This window comes from Gopherus evgoodei, chromosome 22 (assembly GCF_007399415.2).
Source record: "Gopherus evgoodei ecotype Sinaloan lineage chromosome 22, rGopEvg1_v1.p, whole genome shotgun sequence".
Taxonomy (NCBI): Eukaryota; Metazoa; Chordata; order Testudines; family Testudinidae; genus Gopherus; species Gopherus evgoodei.
Window position 1 is genome coordinate 3,449,659 of NC_044343.1, and position 21,203 is coordinate 3,470,861.

Sequence of the window (21,203 nt, forward strand, 5' to 3'; positions counted from 1 at the left end):
GAGTAGGGCGGGCTGGTAGCTGAGGCCCTGAGCTGGGACTCAGGAGATCTAGGTTCACTTCCTTGCTCTGGTGGGTGATCTTGGATCAGTGCCTGCGCCTGCCTCAGTTTTCCTAGCTGTAAAATGGGAATAACGATGCTTCCTTCCTCTTGCTTATAAGCGCCTTGTGGCAGCAGCTGTCTCTCCCTGTGTTGGGGCAGAGCCTGGTGCAAAGGGCCCCTGCTGGCTGTTGGGGCCTGATCCCTGAGATCTCCTAGCACCTAGGAGCAGCCCTCAGGATCCAGTCTGTTCAGCCACAAGCCCTTCCCAGTAGGGATTCCCTTGGCCGCACTCTGGCTAGAATCAGCATTACCCCACTCCCCACCTCCCCCCGTGTATGTACACACACACACACACACACAAATTATTTCCTTCACAGTCTTTATTGGAGCAAGGTGTTTGCAGTAAACACGTGCTTGTGTGCCCCCGATAAGATAGCGCATGGGCCGATACGATATTTCCTGAGCAGGTCCAGACTGTGATGGGTCGATAAAGTGCTTCGGGCCTGGAGGAGTTATGCAAGAAGCAGGAGCCTTGAAGCCAGGCTGATACGCTGCCAGAGGGAGCCTGGAGCGAGTCACTCAACTCCAAACACTCCCTAAAAACCCCAGGTCGGGCCCCACTGGTGCTGCCTCAGCCTGCTCAAGGAGAGAGCTTGTCCCGCAGCCCCAGCTGGAAATCAGCTGCTGTTTACTGCTGCTGGGGATGCAGCCTAATTGCTGGCCTGAGAGGCCAGGGCAGAGCTGACCCAACCCCATCTGTCCCCCTGAGCTCAGCCTAACCCTGCCCCACGCCGGTTAAAATGAGCTGATGTGGTACTTAGTGCTGGGTGGCAGCCTGGGACAGGGATTCAGAAGGGAGGAGCAGGTGGTGCGGGTCTCTCCCCCCCGGTGCCCTTTACACGGTGAGTGCTGCTCTGGTGCTCAGCAGAGGACTCCAGGGTTCTTTCTATGGCCCTTTCTCCAACTTGCCAAGCCCCTTGCCTGCTCCCTGCCTCAGTTTCCCCAGAAACCACCAACCTAAATCCCAGGGCTCCATCTGTCACTATGTTAGCAGCCAGGAGGGGCTAGGCAGCTCTAGACAAGGTCCTGCTCTGTCACGGCCACGGGGCTCAGCACTGGCTGCAGCTTGGCCCCTCCATGCAGCTACTGCCTTCCCCACCCACTTGGCGTTTGCCGGGCTGGCGCCTGCAGCATCCAGGCAACATCATGCTGCCGCTTTGCAGTGTCAGCCTCTGCCCGGCCAGCCAGAGCCCTGGGCACCCCTGCAGGGGGACGGTGCAGGGCGGGGGGTGCTGTAACTGCTCACCTGGTTATGCTGAGAACACTCCCCCCACCCCCGCAAATGTCCTGGTGGGGGAATGTGGAGGGGTTGGCCAGCCCAGGGCTGCTCTGTCCTTTGTTCCCTCACTGAGGTGGGGGCTGGATTCGTTCCCCTCACCCCCTGCTGGCTCTGGGGTGAGTCCAGCGCAGCCTCCCCTCTGGGCCAGAGCTCAGCGATGTCGGCCCAGCCCGTGGCGCTGCCCGGCCCTAGACATTGGTCTCTCGCAGCAGGTGGCAGCAGCCGGTGTCGACAGGGCGGCAGAGCCAGAGGAACTCCTCGGAGTCCGCCTGCTTCGCCAGCAGCGCCCCGTCGGCCTGGCTGCCTGGGAGCCCTGCCAGCAGGAGCGTGGAGGAGCTGAACGGCTTCTTCTGCAGAGTGAGGGAGTCCTCCACGTCCTGCGGGGGGAGAGTGGAGATGAAGGAGGTGGGAATGATGGGGGGGCTGACACTGGAAACCCTCCCCCCCGCCGCCCTTATGTGTCCAGTGTGAGCCTCCTGCCCAGCCAGCCGCTGCAGCATCGCCAGCCCTGCCAGGGAACCAGCCGTGCCACGTGCCACGAGCGACACACTCAGTAGGGGGGGGTGGCAACCCCGCTCTCAGCCCCCCAAGCCAGGCAAGCCAAGGGAAAGCTGCCTCCCATGGAGTGAGCCCTGGGGACACCCAGGCAGAGGGTCCCTGCTGGGGACGCCCGGCTCCATTGTCTGGCCAAGGATGCGCTGGCTCCCTGCTTTGCACCGAACTGCGGTTTTGCCCAGAGATGCCCAGGCAGCAGGGGCGGCTCCAGGCACCAGCACACCAAGCGTGTCCTTGAGGCGGCATGCTGCAGGGGGCGCTCTGCCGGTCGCTGGGAGGGTGGTAGGCAGGCAGCCTTTGGCGGCATGCCTGCGGAGGGCGCACTGGTCCCATGGCTCCGGTGGACCTCCCGGTGGAGCCGCGGGACCAGCGGACCCTCTGCAGGCACGCCTGCGGGAGGTCCACCGGAGCCATGGGACTGGCGACCGGCAGAGCGCCCCCCACGGCATGACGCCGTGCTTGAGATGGAGAAACATCTAGAGCCGCCCCTGGCAGGCAGCCACCAGGCTGCAAACTGGGCTGGTGGAAACTTCTCAGGGAACAGGGACAAAACCTTCCTGCTCTGCCCCGAGCACCAGGCCCCACCCTGACTCCGTTACCTTGGTCAGACTGTCCTCAAAGGGTTTTTTCCTGCCCTCTGGCAAAGACGTCTCCTTAATAATGTCCCACCAGAGCACTCCCCGGGGCATCTGGCTCCTCTTGGTAGGACCTACCAAAAATCAATGAAAAACCAGATTGGCAAAGTCCCTGTCTAATGACAACTCTGGTTAAACAAAACACCATAGAACAGGGCAGAGCAGTGGCTGTGCCAGTCCTTTGCCCACCTCTGATGCCCTCCAGCCCTGGCGGACACTGAATCACCTCCTGATGGGGTCAGGGAGCATTCTCCCCATGTCACGGATGGGGAAACTGAGGCACAGAGACCCCAGGCTTGCCCAAGGTCACACGCTGGGTCCATGACAGAGCTGAAGGAAACCCAGGAGTCCTGACGCCCTCTCCCAAAGTTTAATCTCAAGAGCATCCTCCCTCCCCCAGCAGAGGCCTGCGGTCAGTTCGCTGTCCTGGGGCGTCCACACTCTGGTAATCTCCAGGAGAAGCTCGTTTGACCCTCTCCATGCACAGGGGCTGGGTCCAGGCGTGGCGGTGACGGGACACAGATCCCATCCTTCCTAGCTGGTGACCAAGCTGCTGCTGTCTGCGTGCTGGCTGGTGGGCTACGGGACACGAACTGGGGGGGGGGCTCAGCCCAGCTCCCCATGGACACGTGTCCGTGGTATTATCACTCGCTGGGAGGCTTGGCAGAGAGGCCAATGGTTGAATTGGCCACAGCCACTGGATTATCCGGTTACCATGAGAGGTCACGGCTGGGGCAGCCCGTGGGGGAAGCCTGCCCCTTCGCTGACCCTGAGCTGTGGGCTTCACCCGCTCTGGAGGCTCATCTGGCCCTTTGCACCAGCGCCACATTCTCACTAGATCATCCAAATCTGCCTCTCTCTCTCCTGCCCTCCACCCAGTCTCAAGCTCCATGGGATGCCAGGGAGCAACCCAACATATGGCACCCCTGCCCACTGGCTGGGCTGGCACCTCGCAGATGGCATTACCTGTCAGGTAACTTATCAGCACCCCCACCACCACGGCGGACAGCGTCCCCACAGCCCCATAGTAGAGGTAGGACATGGCGTAGAAGTCATCGGCAATGGCCGGCCTGTGAAGGAAGGGACATCATAGTAAAGCAGAGAAAAGGACATCGCGATTGGCTAAAGAAAACCATGACCCAATACATCTAGGCTAGTCAAGCGAGGTTCTATTCCTGGGGTCATCACAGCTGAGAATTGTTCACCCCCCGTGATATCGTTTGCCCTGCCTTCCCTCAGCCCCCTGTGCCTCTGGGCTCGTAGAAGGGAACATCTTCGGGACAGGGCTGAGCCTCGCACTGCGCCCGACATGCTGGAGGTCTGCAGGTCCGACCATGCTATCAGTGCGAAATACAAATACTGTGACAGAGGTGCCCATCTGATGAGGTCGGGGCTTTGCAGGAGGAGAAATCAGTCTTGCATACTTCGTTGGTTTATTTATCCAATACCCCAGTCCTGGAGCAAAGCCATTACAGATGGCACGCAGCCAAGCCCCTCTGCCAGAGCTCTCTGCCCATGCACCATTGCCCCGCTTCAGGGAGCACCTCTGTCCCCAAACCCAACTCCCGTCGGAGAGAGATTCAGACAGGCAGCAAGTTCCCCTGATGTTTGCAACAGCTCCCCTCACAGAAGCTCCACTGTGAAACTAACAGCCACACCGGACTGGCTGCTGGCTGGCATCAGCTCGCAAGCTCAGGAAAGGACCCGTGAGACTAGCAGCACCACCCAGTGACCACCTACCGCCACCACCATTCGAACCCTAGCGGACAACGGGTCTGAACCGAACCCTCAGCTTGGCGCCCCTCCAGGATCTGGGAGAATCCAGACCCACAGCCTGGCCCTCATCTCTTTCCTTGGACAGCCTGCGACCCAAGCAGTTCCCTCAGCCCTGGGAATATTCAGCCCAGGATCCAGCCCACTCATTCCTGGCCTCACCTCTCCAGGGGTGCAGAGACATTCCGAGGAGGCAGAGGTCCCAGGACGATAGTGCTGTTGATCCCCTCGGTAATGTTGTAGAGTGGACACAGGTCTCCGTAGTAGGGCAGCACGCCCATGGTGTCCTCGCTGGGTGGGTAGATAGTGCCCCCCATGGCCACCCAGAAGGAGAGGACAAAACCAGCCCCCAAGCCTGCAAAAACCCCCTAGAAGCCGAAAAGAAATGAGGATTCAGCCAGGGCCTGGGCAATAGACACCCCTCCCCCCCACCCCACGGCTCTCGGGCATCTCCACGCACACAGCCGGGTGCCTGCTCCTAGGGCCAGCATCTTCGGTGTCTCTCAGGAGCAACCTGAGACAGGCACAGGCAGCTGGCGTCGAAGAAGGCAGCTGGTAGCCCACACCTCACCTACAGCCCATCGATGCCCCTGATCTCCCACTCCCTTTGCTGCAGAGTCAGAGCCAATCTGAGCACCAGCTTCCCACTTCCAATGCACCGCAGCAGCCTCTGTTCCCCCCCGTCTCCCGACAGGGACTTACGACTGTGTTGCAGGCAGGTATGAATATCCCAAGGATGAAGGCTCCAAGCAGAGGGCCGCTAATCACTCCCATGACGGTGAAGGAACCCTGGAGAGATGGAGATCGGGTGGGGGTCAGCCAGGATGTGGACAGGGTTTGGCACTCAGGGTCCCGGGAGGAGAGCAAGTCAAGACTTTCCCCATCTCAGCTTTTATTTTTACATGAAAAATAGTGTTTTTGACAAAGGGAAGTTTTCGGGAGAGAATTCCCATTTTCATGGAAACCCAGAAGTGGTTTTCCCCCCTCCCTCTTCCCCCCCCCCCCCAACATCACAAACTCAAAATTGGGTTTTGTGGAAATTTGCATCTTCTGTTAAGGAAAGAGGGAACGGCCAGGTGGGCTTTGACCAGCTCCCATCAGGAGGGTCTGGCCAGGAGCCACAGGTCTGTCCTGCCTTGAAAACCTCGTGCAATTGAAAGAAGGGACTTGAGTTTCAGCTTGATCCTTCTCCAGGCTGTGTCGCTGCAACCCAACAGCTGCTGTGGGATCCTGCACTGAGAGGTACCTGTGAGCCACGATCCCAGGGTGCTGGCACCAATATATGCATCATCGGTGCCGACGCAGCCCCCAACTTTTCCCAAATGCTTTGGGAAGCTTCTAGTTTTGGAAGCCCAGTGGGAGACGTCCGGAGCTTGCTTTTCAGAGGCTCCGTTGACTTCGGCTGGAGCGGTTGATGCTCCGCGGGAGATGGGGTGGAGCAGGACCAGAGGGCTGGGGGTGGGCGAAGGGTACAGAGCCCTTGGCTGGTAGACCCCTATGTTATTGCCACCTCGACAGCTCTTCCACGACTCATGTGAAAGGGGGACCCAGGGCAGCGGATGTTGGACAGGGCCCAGGGACAAAGCCTGCGGATATTGAACCAGAACTCCAGAGCATGGCCCCATCCGGCGGGCGGGGAGGGGAGCTTACCTGCAGCACACCGCCTCCCAGCAGTGAAGACAAGGCAGCCACCGTGATGCACGAGGTGCCATAGATTAACGCTACAGAATGCAGGAAAAAAACAGCCTCAGGCTGGGGAAGCAGCCGAATCAGACCCACCCCCTGCAGGGGGCTGAGGAATCGGGGGCGCGGACGGACAGGGAGCAGCTTGGGGCTGGGGAGCTGGTCGCCTTGATGTGTTCCCCCCTTTCGCCAGGGAGCCCTAAGCAGCCAGGGTGAGATGCACTCCTGGGCTGCGGGCCCAGGCAGCCGAACGTTGCCACTGCCCCATCGCCACGCAGCCAAATGCAAGGATCCCTCCTGCCCCGCTCCAGCCCCACACTTACAGAGTCCCTTGGAGATGAGGGTGAGTTTCCGCGGCGACAGGGAGGGCATGTTGGGCTTGACCAGGTCTTCCACAGTGACGGCTGCCATGGCGTTGATGCTGGTGGACGCGGTGCTGGGGAGAGAGGGCGGGAGCAGAGGAGAGTCATGCACGCCGGGCCAACAGGATTGTCATCCTCCCGTCTCCCAGGCTAGGTGGGGTTGGGCCAGGGGGATATTTGGATGGGAGACCAACAGGGAGGTGATGTAGAGGGTGCGCTCCCCTCTGGGTAGGTGCTCATGCCCCAGCACGCTGCTAGGGGGCGCTGTGCCACAGGGAGCTGGGTGGGCGGCTTGGTAAAGGGCACTTCCCCCTGGGAGCCAGTGCTGACCACCCAGGCCACAGGATATGGGGCACTTGCCCCACAGTCCTATCCAGCCCCAGTGCCGGCGACCCCAGTCTTCATCTGGAACTGCCTCGTTAGCTGCAGCTGGGCCCAGCAAATTTCCTTCTCCCTTCCTGTCCCAACGGTTGCGGGGGGTTTAAAGAGCTGATGAGCTCCACCCCAGAGCCAGCTCCGAGCCGTGGAATAACAAAGGGGAATGGGGCGGGGGTGGGATAGGTGGGCACCCAAATGGAGCCCAGGGCTGCAGCCACTGCTGCGATGCTTTGCTGGGGGAGTTGGGCTCTGCCCCTTACCTGAGGGTCCCGCTGTACGCACAAGCCAGGAAGAGACCGGGCACGCCCGGGTACTTCTCAAAGATATCCAGGACCATGTAGGGCATGTACTGCAGGGAGGAGACGGCCACGTTACAGAGGAGCCAGAGGCACGGAGGAGGGGGCAGCTCCCAGGGGCGTGACAATAAACCCCCTCCTCTAAGGTGGGCTGGTGGGGGGCGGGGGAAAAGGACCCCACTCCTCCCACTCGCTGCCTCCTCCTCGGAAAGCAGCTTAAACCCGTCGAACAGGACACGGAGAAGGTGATGCCCCAGAGAAGTGGGTTAACAGCATAATACCAAGCACCGGGTATGGCACCTTCCATCCCAGGGTCTGGGAGCACTTTGCAAAGCATCAGCCCTGCTTTATAGATAGGGAAACTGAGGCACGGAAAGGTGAAGGGACCCACCCCGGATCAAGCCAAGACTAGAACCCAGGTGTGCTGATTCCTAGTCTCATGCTCCAACCACTAGGGAATAGTCCCCTCCCAGAATTGGGGAAAGAACCCAGGTGTCCTGCTTGCCAGGCCCATGCTCTGCCCACATCCTCTAAAGAATTAATGATCCACCAGTGGGCTCGTCAAGCTCCCTCATTTTGGCCTCTTGCCTTGATCTCCTCTACCTGATCATTAACCGGGCAGTTCCCCCCGGCTGCTCAAACAGCCCTCGGCTCACTAGAGCAGGGCTCCCCTGCAGCGGGGACGGAGGCCAGCCGGGCCGTGGGTACCTGGTCGGGGGCAGAGATGTATCCGGCCAGGAGGGGATCGCAGTCCCTGTAGAGCACAAACATCACAATGCCACAGCCCACCGCGCTGGAGACGATGAAGAAGAGGCCCACTTGGTTGACCAGCAGAGCACTGCGAACACACGGGCAGCAGAGATCACAACCGGGCCAGAGCCAACATCAAACAGTGACGTCCGGCCAGGAGCCGGGCCGGGGCAGCCCCACCGTTGTGCGGCGTCAGCAGCCCCAGTTCATCCCCCCCGCTGCGGCAGAGGCAGGGCAAGCTTTCCACCCCTCAGGCTGGGACGGAGGTGCCTATTCCAATGGGACTTGGTGCCTAACTCCCAGAGGTTCCGTTGTAGGGCCCTCCTCGCCCTGACCCAGCCAAGGCACTAGAGCCAACACTGCCAGGCAGAGCCTGGTGCTTTGGGGGGGCTGGCCTGCTTTGAGACGCCCCAGGCCTGATATGCAGAGGGGCAGCCAAAGCCAGTGGGTGCCCCAGGGGCTCAGCACGTCTGTAGGTCAGGGCCTGGGTGCAGCAGGTCGCCCTCCTCAGCACAGGGCTCCGTTTGCTCTCCCAGAACATGCCCCAGCTCGAGGGCGGGATCCCGACCTCCAAGCAGAGCCCCTCGGCTGCCCCACACCGTGCAGAGTGATCCCAGAAGGCTTGGCCCCCAGCCCGGGAGCTCACCATGAGATCTCCTCTAACACAGGGCCCAGCTGCAGGGACTGGGAGGAATCCAGGGGCTGGGGCTCGCTTTGCAGAGAACAATGGTCTCCTGTCACCTGGTGCCTGCTTCCCCCAAATCTGCACTAGCTACTTGTAGCCTTCCAGGCTCTGGATTCATCGGTGGCTTCCTGCCACTGGTCTGGTCCCTGGGAGACCCGGGATAGGACAGAGCTACCTGGGGAACACACGACCTAACTGTCTGCAGAACAAACCAGAGCTGCAGCATCACAATAACTCAGCAAAACCCAGTTCCACTTCCTGGCAGAGCCACACCCAGCCTGGCTCTCTGAGCAGCATCTCTTTGCTAACCCTAACCTTAACCCGTGAGCCAGAAACGATCCTCTGGCTGGGCAAATCCCCTCTTGGCTTCCACACGAGTCCTGGTGAGCTCGGACACTTTCCTCTCCACAATCCCCCACAACCGCCCACTCCAAGCCTGACAAAGCTCCAGGGAAGGCTTCCTCTCCCCCCAACCCCTGCCCCACACCACGCAAACCTCAGCCCTGGCAGCAGGGGAAATGCAAGGCCTCTCCTTCACCTCCTTTCCCCATCACCCAAGGGGCTCCTCACTAAGCCCCTCCCCAAGCCAGCAAGTCCCCATGGTCACAGTTCATCCTTTGCTGCAATGGCCTGGGGAACTCACTGCCACAAGATATCACTGCAGCCAAGAGCTTTAATCTCTGCTGGTTTTCTGCCCCTACACGAAACGAGATTCTTGGAACAGTCACAACCTCAGCCACCGATAAGTATGTGCGGGTTGATCCCAGCGCTGGCATGGCCAGCTGGGTGGGGCAGCTAAAGTCTCCCCTGGCCATTATCAGAGCACTGGAGGTGGCCAGGGTGGGTTATCGGTGGCTGACGGAACATGGCTTGTGTCTATAGACTCACACAGGAGGAGGGGGAAGGCGCATAAGGCTGCGTGGCAGCTACCTTGTTGATATTAGAGATACCAGCGTCGGGGCAGATAGTAGCCTGCATGAGCCAGTAAACCCTGGCTGAATTGCCCCAGCACAGCAGCGGATCAGAAGGGACGAGGGCACCTTCTTTCCACCTGCACCGTGGGCTTCCCATGCCAGCCAGGAGGCAACAGCACAGGTTGGGGGATAGCGGCAAGGGTTCTATTCCTACCTGCTCCGTACATGCAGTTTTACATGGCAACACTGGATCCTAACCCTGAAGCCGCCAGCACTGGGCACAGCTGCCATAAGGTGACTCAAACAGGGTCCCCCTTCCTCCATCCCTGTGTGCTGAGTTCCCCAGCAGCCAGGCTCTCGCTCCCCTCGGAAGTTAAACCCTGCCTCAGTTTCCCTTCCCTAGGGAGCGGGGACTCACAGTTTTGCCTCATTCTCCGTCTTGCAGGCCACGTAGCGCTGGACCTGGGCCTGGTTCACACCGTACATGGAGAGCCACACCATGGTGCCCCCAAAAGTGAAGGTCCAGAAGGTGTAGCGGCTCCTGGGGTCTGGGTCAAAGCTGCAGGCAGAAGGGGAGGGCGACCAATCATGCAGGGGGAGAGTCTCCCAACCTAGACTATTTACCCAGCTCCCAAGTGTGTGCGGTTGGGAAGGTGAGGGGCCCAGGCTACCATCCTGGCAATTCCACCTCCCACTCCAGTCCCGCTGAGACATCCCAGTGTCATGGGCTGGCATTTCGGTGCTGTCGTGGTACAATGAACGTCCGGGAACATCTCGTGTGGGACACAGACTGCTAGCCCAGAGAATCGCCCCACTAAATATGGAAACTGTCTGGGAAAAGCCCTGAGGCAGACAGCAGCTGCTCAGTGAGACCCCACTGTAGCCAGCATAAGGCTGGGAGCCAGGACTCCTGGGGTCTCTTCCCAGCCCTGGGAGGGGAGTGGGACCTGGAGATAGGGGTCGGAGTGTCCCAGAGTTAGTGGGTTTCTGGTGGGAAAGACCCCTGCTGGAAAAGGCACATACTCGGGCAGGTTGATCCTGGAGTGGTTGAATGCGATCTCCAGGGCGGTGCTGGGGCCACCCACTAGCAGCGAACCCTGGATCAAGATGGCGATGAATCCAGAGAGCATCACTAACACCTGGAACACATCTGTCCAGATGACAGCCTTCATCCCACCCTGCAGAGGGAGAAGAGGAGGGTCAGTGCCCTGGGCAGCCAGTACCAAAGCGACTTCACAGCCCCCAGGGGCCAGAGCCTGGCCTGGAGCAAATCCGCACAGATCCACTGACGTCAGTGAAGCGACACTGATTTGCCCTGGCCCCAAGGGTTAGCTTGTCCCAGCCAGGGTAGGGACATGGCCCAGCGAGCTAATATTCTCCTGTCTTCGCTGGTTTGACCTGCCAGCAGACTGCGGAAGGGACCCGCAGGGCACAGGAGAGGCCCCGTTGCTGGAGCCTTTGCATCGGACACCCCAGGTGAGCCCCACCCCGCTCGTCTTGGTGATCTCTGCTGGAAGCAGTCGAGCAGCTGGAGGACATGTGCCAGTAGCGGGGGGGCTGGTACTCACTATGGTGGTGTAGAAGGTGCAGATGGCTCCAGTGGAGAGAAGAGACGCCCAGATATCCAGCCCGGTCACTAAACCAAAGAAGAAGCCAGTCAGTGAAGGGGAGACATTCCCTGACCCAGCCGTGCAGCCCACAGGGAGATGGGCCCGGCACAGAACTCCCCATTTCCCCCCACCCGTAACTTCAGGGCCCGGCTCAGCTTTGGGCCCAAAGTCTGCAGCCAGTCAGGTAGCAGTGGGCTGTGATGGTGCTCACGGGACGGCTCCCCAGCTGGTGTAAATCAGCATCGCCCCACTAAGCCAGTGGGGCCAGAGCCCCAGCTGGGGCACAGCGGCCATAGCTCCACGGGAGTCAGTGGGGCCAGCGGGAATGGGGGGCTGGGAGGAAAAAGCCGCTGCAGCCGCAGCACAGGCAATAGAGGAAGGGCCTCGATTGTAAGTTGCTGGGGCAGGATCCACAGGGCAGTGCCTGGCGCGATGGGGGGCTGGGCCGTGCCTGGGCGCTGTGGGAAAGGAACAGCGGCCAGGCCCTTTTCCAGGCGTCGCTCCTGGGGACCCTGAGATGGGGAAGCCTGTGGGGGCCTGGGACGTACCTTGGTTGAGGATCAGCGCAGGGGCGTAGATGACGATCCCTGTGTACAGCATCTACAGGCAGAACAAACAGCGACCCAACCCCACCGTCAGCACAGAGCCCGCCAAGCCCCTGGCAGCAAGAGCTGGGGCGGGGGACTGGGTCTGGAGGAGGCGCAGCTAAGCTCTCATGCTGTTCACGTGGGCACCCCCAAGACAGAGGCACCTGGCGGGACACGACCTGCTCCATGGCGTTAGAGTGAGGCTTCAGCTCCCCGGTCTGTGCTCTACCCACTAGGCCATGCTGCAGAGCGGCTCCTTTAGCTCAGGCCCCGCAGAGGTGTCGGCTCAGACCTGTACTAAGCCTGCTCTGCCTGTGCGGCCCCTGTCCCCAGACATGCGACTCCACCCCAGCCAGGCCCCGGACTACGCACCGTGGCAAAGATGTACTGGATGGTCCCACACAGGCGAACCTTCCTGCTGAATCTCAGCTCCAGATACTGCAAGACAAAAACGGGGGAGGGGGTGAAATACGAGGGGGGGGGCTGCTGATCTCTTTGCTCATCTCCTCCATGGGAGGGGGCTCAGCAAGCCAACACAACTCAGGGCCTCAAGCCCGTGGGGACAGGCGCCTCCAGGCTGCTGAGGGTCGTGGAGGAGTCCGGTTCCTCGAGGGACTCGATCTCACCCGTTTTCTTCCTTTGCGGTGGTTTGTCTCAGCCTGTCGGTGCAGCCCCCCTGCCCCCAACACCTTGCGCGGGTGCAGAATTGCAAACCCCTTTGCTCCTTGCAGAGAAGCCCCCCCCATTTACAGCAGTGCTGGGGTTGGAAGGTAACAATGTCAGACGAGCAGAGTTCAAACCACAGCTCTGACCCCTCTGATTAGATTAGCACTGGCCGCTCAGGGGCTCCAGTACACAGACTCAGCGGCCTGGGGCTTGGCTGCCCAAGGGAGCTGTGGGTTCACCAGCCGGGGGCGGGGACCTAGATGGGGGCCTCTGGAGCTCTGGAGAGCAGCTGCCTTTCCACCGCCACCCAGCGAATAGGCCTCGAAGCAGAAATGGGCATGAGTAGGGAGAGAATATCCCTGAGCAGAGCCGGTCTGGGCACCGTGGCTAAAGGCAAAGAGTGAGATTCAGGCTCCCAGATCCTATTCGTTTTCATGGTAAATCGGGCATCCACATTCCTTAGCTGTTCCGTGGAGGACGCCCTGGGGCAGGCAGCACTGCAGTCCCAAGACTAGAACTAGGGGGCTGCCCACTCCCCCCACCCTGCCCTTGATGCATTTTTCCTCACAGCTTCCCAGCAAGGCAGGGATGTGACATCAGTCTCATTGGACAGAGGGGAAACTGAGGCACCAGGAGAGGAAGGGGGTCTGGGGCAGAGCCAGGAACTCCCAGATCTCTCGAGTCCCCAGAGAGCATCTGAACCACAAGGCCTCCTTCCAGCAACACCCCTACCCCACACCCCTCAAGAAATAGCATAGGAGCTGGCAGAGCTCAGTTTCCACAGAGACCACTGCCCCTGGCAGGTGGCTCCGGCTTTCTGCCTTGTGCGTCACTGCATGGCTCGCTAATGCCCCCTCTCCCAGGACGCTCTGTTAACACCACTCAGTGACACAGCTAACAGACGTCCTGGCACATGCTCCAGGAATCCACGCTAGGGCTTCAGAAGAGGCACTTGGCCAGCAGGGCTTGTGATTCTGGGGACTGGGCCTTTAAGGACTGAGCTTCCCAGACAGATTCTGTGCATGGCGCGGGAAAGCTTTGGTTGTTATGCTCAGCCAGTGGGAACCAGCCACAGAATAAAGCACCCCGAGCACTGAGCAACCCCTGAGCCCCCCAGGGCTGCCTCCACCAGCTCCCCAAAGCCTGTGGTGCCTGCAGACTGGGCGTGTAGTGCCCAGGGTAAGAGAGAGGCTCATTCACATGCTGGCGCCGACCTTCGAGACTTGTCGGGGGGTGGTGAAGGGATGAAGCCCTCTGAGGCTCCCGCAAGAACAGCACAGGCTGCGTGTGGCCAGGCAGGCAGCGCAGAACTGGAGTGGGACGAAGTCCCAGCCCCGAGCACCCCCCAGACTCAGGAACAGTCAGAGTCAGCCTCAGGGGCTTGGGCTGGTTCCCTGAATGCTTTGCCGCTCCCAGCAGCCCAGCCACTCATGGTTGTTTTCATTTCTCCGACCTCAGGTTTAGCTCTAGGGCAGCTTTGGCTGAGTTTGCGCGTCGGTGCCAACTCCTCAAGGGAGTTTGCGCATCGGTGTCAACTCCTCTGGTGCCGCGCCCGCTTGCCCACAGGCTGTGCAGCTACCAGAGCCCTTTCTGGTTTGGCCACGTTCTTCCTGGATGGGGGAACCTATGCAAGGATCCGAACGCCCCAAAGCTGACATGGTTTGGATCTGGGGCTCTGATTGGGACCCTCCCCATCCGCTCCCCCAGACTGGAGTCGGAGGTCGAGGGGAACAAGTCACATAGCTAGAGATGGGCAGCCAGAGAGCTCCAGGCTCTGGGGAAGTTGCGTTCTGCACCCACCCAGCTCTGGAAGGCGGTCAGTGCCCCTGCCTCCTTGCCCAACCCTTTAAGGGAGCATACGCCGCCTGACCTCAGCCCTCTCCCTGTCAAAGGCCCGTTGGGCGGGGAGGGTCCTTTGCAGGTTCTGGCAGCTGCATTCCCCGGAAGCCCAGTGAGGAGCCCTGGAGTTTGTCAGGGATAATAGCAGGGCCAGGAATCCAGGCAGCTGCTCTCCGGGGCCAGGCCCTCGGCACTCGCAGACACCAGAGTCCTAGTCCCCTGTTCTAACCACATCCACCCCCGAGCAGGAGAAGCCTGCCTCTCAGGCTGAAAGAGGAGAGGGGAAATACTGGGATCCCAGGGGAGCACCCATTGACCCCCCCATACCCCCTACCCCCTGCACCCTGAGATCTGGGGACAGTGGATTTATCAGCTCCTGTTATCCATGGTGTTTGCAGTGATAAGACTCTGCATGGCCAGCAGAGATCAGGCGATTCCTGACCTTTCCCACTCGGCAAGCAGGAGAATGTGGTCAGCAGAGCCAGAAGGCTGGGCTAGCAGGGGGCTGTGGGTCGGGACTGAAGGGCACCACCAGAGCTGTGTTCCTGTGTAGGGGAAGGTTGCCCAGCTCCTACTGCCCCATAAATGCCCCTCACCAACCCTAGCAGCCCCTCAAATTCATGAGCACTGAGTATGACCCTGAACAAACCCTCCCCCAGCGAAGCTACCCGGACACATGGCTGCCCAGGCCTCTCTCCTGCGTCCCGCCAGGCGCTCTTACCTCGTAGGTGCTGGTCAGCCCCAGGCGGTAGAAGACGGGCAGGAAGAGGTAGGCGGTCAGCAGGGTGTTGAGTATCTGCCCCAGGCACATCCACAGGAACTTCATGCCGTAGCGGTAGGCCTCCGCGGGCACACCCAGCACCTGGATGGCCGACATGAAACTGGCGGAGAGAGAGAGCCCCACAGGCACGGCCGACATCTGGCGCCCCCCGGTGAAGAAGTCGTCGCTGGTCTTCTGCCCACCTTTGGAGAGGGCGTAGAAAAGCCCGATCCCCGTGGAGATCAGGAGCATCAGACCAAATACTCCATAGTCCCAGAGGTTGAACGTTAGCATCTCTGGCATGAAAACCTCCATGCTGCCCACCTGGGACATCGGTCCAGCTGCTATCTGAGCAACGCCCCCGGCCTCAGGCACGCACAAACCTCAGTTTCACAATATTCCCCCCGCAAGCAAATCAACTGGTAGCAGCAGCTAGGCCTGCAACCGGGCCCTGTGCCGTAACTCGCTGGCCCAACACAGCCAGCTGAGAGCTCCGCTAGCAAAGCAGGGGCAGTTTGGAACGTGCCTAGATAGGGCCACAGACAGACAATCGCAGATAGAGACACACAGATAGGCAGCAAAAGGCTGTAAAAAACCCTGCAATTAACCACGGGAATTTCACCGTGGGAGAGAGGAACAAATAATAATGATTTAAACTAACAAAAACAGCAAATTGTGTATGAAAATCAAAGTGTTTCAGAAACCAAAATTCACGGTTTGAATGCAGGACGCAGAGAAGTCTCTACACACAGTGTCTGCACCAGCGCGGGACAAATATTTTTTAAACAAACAAAAACCTCGGGCCTGGATCCTTTCTGAAAAATCAAAATATTTTACAAACAAACAGCCGAGAACTTCAGCATTTTAAAAACACGTGGTTAGAAATTAAAGCAAGTTCAGTTGAGGCTGATCAAAAAACTAAACCCAACCTGTTTTGTCTATTCAGACCAATGCTAACAACTCTCAGCACTTCCCACCGAGTGCCTGGAAAGCCAAAAGGCGACAGCTTGAGAAAGAAAATACCCAGCTTCAAAAATAAAAAAAGAGCGACCTGTTAAATTGATACAGGCGAGAAGATCAAAAGGCAGCAGGTTCCAAACCTGTGCTGTGCTCAGCAAAATGTTCCCGAGTCTAAAATATATATATATATATATATATAAGATTCCTAAAAAGCCTTGTTTTACAGGACATTTCATAAGCATATAAATAAATAACTAAATCCAACCCCACTACACTGCCAGGAAAACAAGAGCAGGACAGGAGAAAACAGTTTGCTGCCAGCAGGAGCTGGGATGTCCCGGGAGACTCTTTGGCGATCCTAGACCCTTTGGGATGAAGCAGCTTCTCAGTCTATCTGGGCAGCTCTGGGTGGTGAGCGTTTTTCAGGAGTCACTTAGCCAGCAGGTCTGCGATAAGGGAGGAGGTTGCTTAGAGTTTCCCAGAGGGGTGTTGATTTATTTGATGGGAGAGCAAGGTCATCCAGGCTTGGCTAAAGGAGTGTGTCTCCAATGCCAGGCACCCTTTCAGTGCTGAGGCTAAAAGAGCAGGTGGAAGTCATAAGGAGGAAGTTTTTAAAGGCACTTTCCAGCCCAGGGCCCAGGGCGTGGTGGCAGGTTATGAGCAATGCAGTGACAGACACCGCTTTCTCACCGGTGCTGGAGAGAGTGTAATTAGCAAAGGGACCTGCCAGGGGAATTGGGGCTGGTTCTGAGAGGTAAGTGTCGGGTGCTTCCTGGTAAGGGATCGCAGGATGGGAGAGAAGAATAAGTGTGTGGGAAAAAGAATCCAGTGACTGCCCATCACCTTGCACTGGTGCAGTGATTTACAGTTGTGCTGAGCTGAGCTGCAATACGCTGCCACTGGAGAAGGGAGCAGAGAGCTCCCCGCTCCCTCTGCACAGCTGTACGATGCCGTCGGGCTCTGGGCGACACACGCACGCAGCCCAGGAGGCCATGAGCAGCAATGGATGATGCCTCGAAAGGCACTCTGGCTGCCTGCCTCCCCGGGGGAGCTCCTGCATCGCCAGTCCTGCAGGGCCAGGGCCCCGGCCCGGGGCCCAAGCTCTGCTTGCAATGCCTTAGCGCACGCAGAGAGGCGCTGAGGGACCGCAGCTGCTCCCTGTTCAATCACAGAGGTCAGGGGTCTGCTGCGCAACTGCACCCCAAGGGGGCAGGAGTCAAAATGTCACCCCTCCCGCACCCAGTACATCCCAGTCAGATGTGGGGCGGGAGCGGGGGGGGAAAGAGAGGAATGGAAAGAAAGACAGGCCGGGGAGGGAGCAGAGAGGAAACCCAGCAGCCTGGTGCAGCTCCATGCAAAACCAGAGATTGAAACTGACTAGAGAGAGAGACAAACATTGACCAGCCCTTGAATCCAAGATCTTCATCACAGCAAGAAGGATGTGGAAAAATTGGAAAGAGTCCAGTGGAGGGCAACAAAAATGATGAGGGGGCTAGAGCACATGACTTATGAGGAGAGGCTGAGGGGACTGGGATTATTTAGTCTGCAAAAGAGAAGAGTGAGGGGGAATTTGACAGCTGCTTTCAATGACCTGAAAGGGGGTTCCAAAGAGGATGGAGCTCGGCTGTTCTCAGTGGTACCAGATGACAGAACAAGGAGCAATGGTCTCAAGTTGCAATGGGGGAGGACTAGATTGGATATTAGGAAACACTGTTTCACTAGGAGGGTGGTGAAGCACTGGAATGGGTTCCCTAGGGAGGTGGTGGAATCTCCTTCCTTAGGGGTGTTTAAGGTCAGGCTTGACAAAGCCCTGGCTGGGCTGATTTAGTTAGGGTTGATCCTCCTTTGAGCAGGGGTTTGGATTCGATGACCTCCTGTGGTCCCTTCCACCCCTGATATTCTATGAGCCTATGATTCCATCCAAGGAGTGACTCCAGCTCCTGACAGACCTGTTTCTACAGGGGGTTGCCCCACACTTTGCCTGCGCATTTCCACTGGCAGCACCTTGGTGGATTATGTCAGGACAGGGCATGGCAATGGCGCAAGCACTTCTGCAGGGCCGAGCAGAGGCTCCGTGGCTAGCCTCTGTGCAGCGACCCCCGTGCAGGCTGAATAAGCAGCGCTGGCTGAAAATTTCCCCTCCTAATTTACACCAAGAATGGAGGGTTTCAACGAGATGAAAATTCTCCCGGAAAGCAGCTGCTCTCCACAAAAGCTTATGCCCAAATAAATGTGTTAGTCTCTAAGGTGCCACAAGGATTCCTCGTTCTTTCTCCTTGGAATGTTTCAGGTTTTGTCACACATTTTATGTTTACAATAATTTTTTTTCCAGTTTTTGGCCAGTTTTTTAGAAAAAAAAAGCCATAAAAAGCCAAACATTGCTGTAGCAAATACCCATTTTCCAACCAGCTCTCATTATAAGCCTTCCAGGCCCTCCTCTGTTACAGTGCATCTTCCCCCCCAGCTCCCCTCACATCACTGCCTCTGTCGGGCCCTTTACTTTGTGACACTGGGGGTGCCTGTCCCTTTTGGAGATGTTTTCACTGATGGGTTTTTTTTCCTGACCAGATCCCGGTCCAGCTTCACCGCAGCCACTGGAAAACTGGGTGAAAAGGGAGAGAGATATTTTTAAAAAATCATTGGAGAGCTGTTATCTGTGTTTGGACTCTGAGGAGAACAGGGAGTCTGGGTTAACCTTGCAGCAAGGGGCAACCCAAAGGCCTTGTCTGTGCAAAGACGCCAGTCCAGCTTTCGGATAAGCAAATGTAAGCAGCTCAGTGATTAACACTTTCCACTCCCGCCTGGCCCCTTTGATTTAAAAAAATGCCAATGCTGAGGCAGTGACCTTGGTTCCTAGTTACTCGGCTCCTCTGCTGGGGACAGAGGTGGAGTGGGTGGTTTAAGGTGGCTTTGCATTCCAGGGCTGCGCAGGGCCCTCCCCAGCCTCCAGTGTAACTTAGAGCAGCCTCAGGGCTGCTCTAACTTACACTCTGCATCCCCTGGTCCCTGGGGAGCAGAAAATTGCTGTAGTGCAATGCATTCTGGCCACAGGCCCAACATACCCCCTATACCAGGGGCTGTGAGCAGGAAGGCCCCCGGCACAGATGGAAGATGCTCAAGGATGGCGTTTACACCCCTTTATGCTGTTGGAGCAGCCTAAGCCTCCTTGAGAATTAGGCGCAGAAGTTCCTTATTTTATTTCCTTTTTAAAGAACCTTCCACCCTGCCTCAGTCCATCCCTGGAGCTGCTCTGATGAGCTCAGCACCTTCCCAGCCCCTCAGGAGCTTCCCAAGTCTGTGTCATTGATTCCAATATCTAGTCTTAGCAGCACAAAATCACTCCTGCATCTCTGTCTGGGTGCGCGTCGCTGAGTCCACGGCTCCAGCTGCAGCCAAGCCTCAGACAAATGGGACACTCACTCACTGGAGGGCCCAGATATTAACAGCTATTGAAAGATACTTGCCGGCGAATGAGCCCTGGCTTCTCATCTTTGGCAATCTTGGGGTGGGGGGGCTGCATTACCCTAGTCTATGGAAACATAGAGCCTAGAAATCTGCAATCATCGGAGAAACAGGAATAGAGTGACTTCCAAAAGATAGAGTGTTAACCTGAGTAACGGAAGTCCGTTCCAGCTAGTGCGGTTACATTCTGCCTCCCTACATCTCCCTTGTGACTTCAGCTCTTTATTCACTGCCTGTCCTCCAGGGCTGCTGAGCTCCCTTAGCTGGTGCAACCCCAGAAGTGGATGCATTTCAGCAGCGAGGTTCGGCGGGGAGCGGCTTCATGTGAACAAAGTCTGCAGAGGCCGTAAATACTTTAGCATCTTTCATCCTGGAGGGCAAGCGCATTGTCAGCTCTGTACAGCTGTGGGGTAGGAAGATTGCAGCAGTTCAACATGCATCTCATTGCGCAATGAGATGTTGATGGTGCCGGATGTGCTGTGGCATCGTGCCAGCCCCTCCCAGACACATGCAGCTGGAGAAAGACAGGTCTGTTTCCCTGTAGATGTGCCAACCAAGCCATTCCCTCAAGACTGAATTTACGTTTGCCAAATGCATGTGTTCCTGGTTAGTGCTTCTCCGGACCCCAAATGCAGGTGGCGGGGCTGGGGGATTGGGCACAGACTCCCTGGCTACCCTTGGCCAAGTCCCTTTCCCCCTCAGCAGAGCAGGGATAATGAGTCTTACCCACCTGAGGCAGGAGCCTTACGATTTGAATGTGCCCAGGGCTATTAGCCACAACCCAGCCCTGGCCCCCTTGGGATACACCCTGTCTGCTGAGAGCGGATCTGGCTGCTGGATCTCCTCTGTTTCTAAGCCAGCCGGGTCCGGGCAGAGCCAGGTCACTGTTCCAGGCTCTGGGTCGCTAGGGTAGAGCCTCAGGCTCACAGCCCCATGTCTGAGCTCTGCCTCAGGATGTGGGACTCCCCTGCCCCAAAGTCAGTGCCACATGCGTTCAAGGCCCATAGCTGCTGACACACACTCCTAAGAGTTCATAGACTCCAAAGCCCAAAGAGATCACTGGGATCATCTAGTCAGCCCTTCTCCACATCACAGGATTTCCCTGAATGAATCCCAGCTCTCTAAAACACATCCACTCTTGGTTTAAAAGTGGCCTGTGGTAGAGAATCTGCCACAGCCCTGGGTAAGTTGTTCCATTAGTTAATTACCCTCACTGTTAAAAACCTATGCCTTATTTCCTCTCGGCGTTTGTCTAGCTTCTTTTGTGGCTGGCAATATTTTGAAGCTCCAACACCAACATTTGGTACTTTGCCTTTGCTCTTTTTTCAGTGTTAGTATGTTAGCTGTCCCTGGGGGCTGAATAGGTATGTTGTCTGGTAAACGAGAGAGACAATGCCGGAATGCAAGCTGAGTGGGAGCCCGGCTGCACGGTGATCATCCTCGTTTTCTGTAACAAGCGCCTCCTATTTCAGAGGATCTGGGTTTACTTCTAGCCCAAGGGTTCACTTTTAGGGTTCTCAACAATCCCTTATTACAAGGGACACCCCTTATTTTTTCATCCCAGTATAAGATTGGGAGTTGCTGAGTGCCATGAAAAGCAGCAAGAAATACTCCTGGCGAGTGTAGAGGACTGCTGGTTAGTAGTATTGATACTACTAACTATGATGATAATATTACAAGGGGGTGGGGCAGGGGTGCTAAGAAAACAGTCCCTTATTTCTGAAGCACGATGCTAACCACCCTACTTGTGATGGCCCTTGCAGATACCACACAATGCTGCAAACAACAGGACTTGACCACAACGCCGATATGTGCCGAACATTCTGTTGATAAGTCGGCCCTAGTGTAGGGCGTTGCCTCGCTGCGTCAGGTGCGGTTCTCAGGTATTTGCATGGAAGGGATGTTTTG

The 21,203-nt window shown here is 57.7% G+C and overlaps 1 protein-coding gene across 1 annotated transcript; it reads right to left on the bottom strand.

Annotated features, from left to right (window-relative positions):
• Positions 1-440: 440 nt before the first annotated feature.
• Positions 441-16,278, bottom strand: SLC5A5 (solute carrier family 5 member 5). Its single transcript, XM_030540738.1, has 15 exons — positions 14,835-16,278; positions 11,981-12,046; positions 11,570-11,621; positions 10,980-11,047; positions 10,435-10,589; positions 9,830-9,970; positions 7,771-7,900; positions 7,027-7,115; positions 6,350-6,462; positions 5,994-6,064; positions 5,046-5,132; positions 4,506-4,711; positions 3,537-3,640; positions 2,535-2,644; positions 441-1,757 (listed from the first exon to the last, which is right to left on the bottom strand). The coding sequence occupies exons 1-15, from the start codon at positions 15,204-15,206 to the stop codon at positions 1,569-1,571; spliced, it is 1,953 nt and encodes a 650-aa protein (XP_030396598.1). The 5' UTR covers positions 15,207-16,278; the 3' UTR covers positions 441-1,568.
• Between the last annotated feature and the right edge of the window lie 4,925 nt (positions 16,279-21,203).

Coding starts and splice junctions, on each gene's coding strand:
- SLC5A5 (XM_030540738.1), bottom strand. CDS start 15,206: ATGTCCCAGGTGGGCAGCATGGAGGTTTTCATGCCAGAGATGCTAACG. Junction 7,116..7,770: donor ACATCTCTGCCCCCGACCAG/GTACCCACGGCC, acceptor TCCTCCCTGCAG/TACATGCCCTACATGGTCCT. Junction 4,712..5,045: donor TACCTGCCTGCAACACAGTC/GTAAGTCCCTGT, acceptor TTCGGCTTCTAG/GGGGTTTTTGCAGGCTTGGG.